The 6,934-nt window shown below is 42.3% G+C and overlaps 1 protein-coding gene across 1 annotated transcript; it reads left to right on the forward strand.

The window, feature by feature from the left end:
• Positions 1-355: 355 nt before the first annotated feature.
• On the forward strand, positions 356-6,289 carry LOC119887828 (the record flags this gene model as incomplete). The annotated part of the gene is made up of 8 exons (XM_038698414.1): positions 356-479; positions 862-998; positions 1,080-1,249; positions 2,354-2,549; positions 3,513-3,766; positions 3,835-3,920; positions 4,027-4,088; positions 5,940-6,289. Coding segments are annotated over 8 exons (1,299 nt in total), but the record flags the coding sequence as incomplete, so codon positions are not given.
• Positions 6,290-6,934: the final 645 nt, after the last annotated feature.

The following is a 6,934-nucleotide window of genomic DNA, read 5'->3' on the forward strand; positions in this document are numbered from 1 at the left end:
TGGATTAAAGTTGGATTATATACTTACTAGCAGCAACACTGACAAGTTTAGCATTTTTTTTAATAATTAACAAATCATCAATTTGATAATTTAAGCTGTCGGCACTGCCATCAAATATCGCAAGGAGTTATCAATATGAAAAGAAAAGTAACATATTTGGTGATTTGCAAGACAACTTTAGCTTTCTAACTATATATAAAACAATTAATTTAATGCAAAAATTGTTAGCAGTTATTTTTACATACTGTTTATGAATGAACTGATTAATCTTCACTGCTGGACTCTTTAACATTAGATTGATTTTGTGGTTGCTTTTGAGTCCAAGAGTTCAAATCTCTCTCCTCTTCCCTTACAGATGCCTTCCTTTGACTTGCTGAATAGGGTGGAGCAGTTTGTGCTGACAAGAACGTTTCCTGCAGATGCATCAAAGAGTTCAAAGAAAGTCACCAGAGCTGCCAGCAAACACTTTATATATAAAGGTATTTTAAGAGCCCGAGAGAGATTTTTTCTTTCAGTGCAGAGCAGGTAAAGCCTCAACCCTCGATGTACAGTCCAGCGTCTCCCCTTTTATCACGTGAAGATAAAGTAATAAAACACAGTACAGCTGTTTTAATGCTTTTCAAACTCACAAGTAGCCATTCAACATCTTTAATGTCCAACATGTCAATATCTAAAATTGTTTGTTTTTGTTGTTGTTTGTTTTGGTACTTCACTACATGTTGTTTATGTGTTTCACCTGTTGCGTGTCTCCTCACTTAGTAAAACTAAAAAATGAAAATAGTTGACAGGTTTGAATAAATCTGCCGTTTTAGTTCCCCCCCCTGTGTTGTTGACTCCTAAGTTCCTGCCTCCGTCCTCCAGATGGCTGCCTGTGGCGTTCATATCGAGGCCGCCTCCTCCGCGTCGTCAGGAGCGACCAGGAAATGAGGGAGGTCCTGACCCGTTACCATGACAACAACAACCACGCTGGCCGGAGCCGGACGATAAAGGAGATAATGGTGAGACCGGGTGATATTATTTGTACAACAGAACATTCACACACCGTGTTAGAGGCAACTCTTCCTCCTCTGTCTGTCCAGATGATGTATTACTGGGTTGGCGTGACGGAGGCGGTGAAGACCTGGATCACAGCTTGTGAGGTTTGTCAGAACCGATGTCCCGTCGATAAACCAGAACCACCTGTCCAGTTCTGCCTGGCCTACGGCTGCGATGCCTCCAGCTACGTTAACCCTGAGCTCAGCTTCCACAGGTCAGACACCGCATTTACAAAGTTGTTTAAAAACAACAATAGAGAATGTTTTTCTTGATGTGAAGGCTGTTATTATTACATGAAACAATGTTTTATGTTTAGATTCAGCTCTACATTGTCAGACTTGGCCAGAATTATAGTTTTTTATTCACCATTTTAGTTTTAAGAAAAAATAAACTAACATGTTCAACAGAATGTGAAGAGATATCTACCAGTTAGCCCAAACCCGTCCTGTGTTGTAATCTAAACGGGGGAATGGGTGAAGCCAATGCGGAAGTGTCTGAAGCTGGCGTTCTTTCTAACAGCCAGCAGGGGGCAGGTCCACTGGTTGGACAAAGAAGTGTGATTAATTTAGTTCTAGGGTCTTTATTTTACCCCCAGAAAGTGACCTGAGATCGTGCATCGCCATTAAATGGATTGCTCAGAAATAGAATCAGAAGGAGCTTTATTGCCAAGTAGAGTTTGCTCCACCCTCTTGTTCAAATATGGTCACACCTGGCTCCAGTTTGAAACTGGAGGCTTCAACACAGTAGTCCACAAAGCAACGGGTGACACGTTGGCTACGTCCACTCCTTTTTACAGTCTATGGTCGTAATACTAATATGGTACTGCTATAATACTATGGTACAAAGTACTGCAGTACGTAGTACAAGGAGCGATAGGCCAGTAGTGCAGCTCAGGCCTTTCCCCAAGTAGTTTCAGATGGAAGATGTGTGCGAGCTCGTTACGTTATACAAGCTCTCTTAGTTTCTTATACTCTGATAGACAAACAGAATAAACTAAAAAAATGTCACATTATTTTCCTCATCGAACAGAAAAATACAACCGTACACCTTCTGAATACAAGTTCCTCTCTTTCACAAACTATTTGTCTTGTTAACTCATCGTAGAACACACTTCATTCAAACTCGACAGGTTTCCAGGTTTCAGTGGAAGGTACAGCTGAGTGTCATCTGCATAACAATAATAGAAATGTGTATTTTATAAAAGTCGGCAGGACGTATGTAATGAGAATAAACCTCGTGTTACTCCACAGGCAGTCTTTCCTTTTGTTCAGCTTTGCCTCGGGTTCGAAAACAAAACTTGTCGTCTTCCGTCTTGCAGGTTTCCGAAGGAGGCAGAGCAACGGCGAAGGTGGCTGGTGGCGGCCCAAAGGGACGAAGGCTCGCTGCGAACAAAGTCCTGCCTCTGCTCCAGACACTTTGAGCCGTCCTGCTTCACGCTGAACGAGGAGGGTCAGCTGACGCTGTCACCAGACGCCATACCCTCCATCATCACTGTGACAGTGCAGGAGGACGAGGTGACAAAGAGCGCAGACGATGCAGATAGGCAGGAAATAAAAACAGCAAAACTCAAAATCTCTTTTCTCTGATCTTCTTGTTATATTTGCTTATGCTATACTAAAAACTTTGGTGCGCTCTAGTCTCGATTTTTGATATATTAATATATTTTGCCTTAAATGTTCTTTGTTAAATTCATTCCCTCAATTTCCCTCAAACTACTTATTTCATCCACTCAAATAAAGACTTTAAGGTACGTTCTGGTGCGGATGGGACTAAAAGGTCGTAGATAGAACAGGGAGAGAAGCCATGAAGGGCTTTAAAAGTAATCACTATACTTTTAAAGTCTACTCTAAAACATACTGAGAGCCAGTGTAATGAAGCTAAAACAGGGCTGATTGGTCATATTTCTTTGTTCTGGAGATCTGCAGTCTGGAGTCGATCGATAGATTTAAGCAAGTAAAAAAGCTGTTGCAGTAATCCAGGCGAGATGATATAAAGGCGTGTAAAATGGTCTCAGTGTCCTTAAAAGTTAATGTTGATTGTATTTTTGATATATTTATAAGCTGGTAAAAACAGGATTGCACAAGGTGTGCTGCTCAAAACTTAAACTACTGTCAAACCAGACTAGGGATTCACTAGGGAACCAGCAGATGGCAGTATTTGCTTTGCCATTTGCTGGCAAAATATATGCATGTGTCTCATCTCAAGATCATAATAAAACTTCTATATTAATCCAAGTGGACTGTAGTACAGTTATCAAAAGGACATGGACAAATAAAAACAAGATTACGCTGGTTTATTTGAAAAACAAGGTGGTATCAGTATTATTTTAAGGGAATAAATCAAGCTGAGAGGAGAGGATTGTGAAATTCAGAAAACACAACAAGAGGATTTGTAAATCGTAACTGATCGAGTTATCAGACATTTTCTGTACTTGGCTCTGTAAAATAGTACCTGCATCTGTCTCCTTGGTTTTGCAGGCTGTCCCTTTAGATGAGGACTTCCTTCATCCCAACAGCCTGGAGGACCTCCTCTCTACAGCTGCAGAAACCACAGATGTGAACCCCTATGACCCGGCCTTCGATAGCTCCGAAACACACATGGGGCTGCAGGAACACCGGTACTCCCTCCCAGCTCCGGATCCTGACGCGAGGGCGGTCCCGACAGTGATGGAGGAAAAGAGGAGGAAGACCGTCATCGAGCCAAGCTTCGCAGTTTACAACCAGATCGCCAGGTAGTCACGTGACCCCCTGAGCGCTTCACTTTACAATTCTTTTAATTTAATTGAGCGCGTGTCTGCAGGTTTCTGAGCCACAAGGTCTTACCGATGCAAAGCAAGAAAAGCAGAGGGTCTTTAAGAAGAATGGCCAAGCGCTTCGGCCTAATAGGTGAGTGATAAAACACAGCGCCACTCATTTTATCTCCTTTAATCCTGAACCGGATTATGATCTAATGTAATCAAGCTTCATAAAAACATATCTCATTGTGTTTCAGACGGAGTACTGATGTACACGCGAGTCTCTCCTCCCCTCCGAGTGCCGCGCAACAGAGAGGAGGTTTGCATGATTTAGGCTACTCGCAGTGTGTTATGAGGTTGAAATGAATCCTGTACAAGCGTCTTAAAATTTGTGTGAGCACGATGTTTCCAACAAATATACCATCAAGCTGCGTTTGGTGAATATCTAGCAGCAGCTAAATTAATGTCTAAAAGTTTCATAATCCACTTATTGAGGACGGCTCCAATCAGACAGAATGCGTTTTTTGCAGTGAGGCTTTTTTTCATTTGTTTTCTACAGGCAGTGAGTGTTTTGTGGGCTGTTTATGCGTCCTGGGCTCCTCGCGTTTTGGCGTTCTGCTGCGCATTGCGTCTTCGAAGGAGACTCTGAGTGCAAAAATGTGGGAAAAAACTCTGAGCAGAGAAGTTCCGACATTAGTGTTGTAGTCAAAACTACCCAAACCGAGACCGAGTCAAGACCAAGACCAGAGTTTATCGAGACAGAGACAAGACTTTTAGTGGCTGAGACCAAGTCAAGACCAAGACCAGAGTTTATCGAGACAGAGACAAGACTTTTAGTGGCTGAGACCAAGTCAAGACCAAGACCAGAGTTTATCGAGACAGAGACAAGACTTTTAGTGGCTGAGACCAAGTCAAGACCAAGACCAGTTCCCCACATTACATGACACACAATAAAATGTGGAATGAGATCACAGGTACTTCTCAAATTGATCTGAAAGATCCACATTCCCATTAAAACACCCACATACAAACACTAAGAGCTGAAATCAACGTAAGCATTGCAATCGCCAGGAGGGCTGACAGTCGTTAACGGGAACACACATTTGTAATCAGGGTTACTGGTTGCATTTGAAGCTATAAGTTTTACATCCAATCAAAGTTAGGATGTTAACAAATAAATCAGATAATGCAAAAGCAATTTATTGATATTCCCAAAGTTATGGTCTTGACTGGTCTTGAAATAAAATCCCGAGTCCTCAATGTCCGAGACCGAGACGAGGCCGAGTACAAATTTGGTCGAGACTAAGACCATCAAAAAGTGGTGTTAAGTCTCAAGACCAAGACCGGTCTCGAGTACTAAAACACTAGCCGACGTCATTCGTGTTTTTTTTTTTTCTATTGTCCAATCAAATGAATGGAGAGACGGGCCCTCAGTTGTGGTGGCGGACGTTTTCAGTTGCTGGATTGTCCGGAGACTGTGACAAACTGTCCCGACTCATCTTAAAATAAGACTTGAACCGACCATCATTAAGATGAAGCTCCTGGACCAGCTGGTGGTCCGACCAGCGGTGTCTCCTCTTTCTGAGGCTCTCATGTGCCCACCCGGATCTCCCTTGCTCACCTCTCACCCTCAAACAGTGCCAGAGATTGTCAAATTTTTTTTTTAAAGCAGATGTTTTTAGCAACAAAAGACTCAGACCTGTGAGTTGTGATCAGGTTTCTGCGAATATGACAGTTATGACTTAGCAGCAAAACAAAGATTACAGAGCGCTGGCGCCATAATCTTTGATTAGACTGACTGGAAAAAGAAACAAAAGAAACTGGTCTTTATTCAAATTCAACTGAGTTTTTTTTCCCGTTTTCAAACCTGCAAAACGCTTTCAGTCTGCTCGGGCCGTAGAAGGTTAAAGTACAAATTTGCAAGTGCAGCTACAAGGAGGGAGAAACCTGTTTGGTCGTCACATTTTAACAGCATAACTGTTAACTCTTGGGGAAATGGCATCCTTCACTCATTAAAATGTCAAATGCAGCACCATTTTAAATAAACAAGTAATAAATTACCACTTCTTTTATTAATTTATAAAGCCCAAAAGTGTTTAATCCAAATAACAAGTGTGTGTGTGTGTGTGTGTGTGTGTGTGTGTGTACCAACGCTGCCTTTTGATCCCAGGTGAACTCCATCCTGCAGCAGTTCCATGACAACCAGGGTCACTACGGCCAGGGAATCTGCCAGCGAGCGATCTCAAAGAGCTTCTACTGGTCCACCATGACCCGAGACCTGGCGCAGTGGATCTCCAGCTGCCACACCTGCCTCAACAGAACCAAGAGGAAGTGGCTCCGCTGCAGCGTCACCGGCTGCACCAACTGCTGCGGGCCGGTGGAGAGAGGCCTGGGCCTCACCTTCCATAAGTATGAGTCTTCTAGTTACCCTGCAGGATGAGCAGGGAGCGGCAGATACTGTGGTTCGATAGCTAACTAGCTGATATTTTCATAACAGAGAAACAGTCGGATTAAATACTGACTTTGCATTAGAAACAGCCCAGAGCTAAAATCAAAAGCATACTCTTTTCTGACATTTATTCCTGTGTTCAGTTCAGTTTTCTTTATAATATTATTATTTTCATTCTTAATAACTGCTGCAAGTTGTCTTTACAAGTTTGTCAAGTCCACCAATTTAAATAGGCTACAGGTCGGTGTGCGCAGGATCTGACTGAGCATATAGATTACGAGAAGAGGTGTTTACAGCCAGCCGTCATGGGCTTCAAAATGCCAACCTGACCTGGCAGTAGAAATGAATATTAAATTATATTGTGTCTATAAATATATATACTGTAAATGCAGTATAAACTAAATTCAGATCAATTGTTAGCATTAGCTTATTGCTAACTATTTGCCGCTTCTCAACTACATCTAAACCAGTCATGTTTGCTTTAAATTGAGCATTCTATATATAACAAACAACTTCATGTATTTAACAATTATACAATATGTTCATGCAGGTCACTCCAAACACCTAAACTCTACAAAATCTAATTCTTTAAGTTTGTCTTTGCTCAACAAACTCAAACCGCCTCCTTCCCCCAGGACTAAGCTCAGCGCCACGGGTGATCGTGCTTTCTGATCTGATGCTCCTCGGATCTGAAATGCCCTCCCGACCATCAGAGG

This window comes from Micropterus salmoides, unplaced genomic scaffold, assembly GCF_014851395.1.
Source record: "Micropterus salmoides isolate LMB-PRFRI ecotype aquatic unplaced genomic scaffold, ASM1485139v1 Ms_hic_scaffold_434, whole genome shotgun sequence".
NCBI lineage: Eukaryota > Metazoa > Chordata > Actinopteri > Centrarchiformes > Centrarchidae > Micropterus > Micropterus salmoides.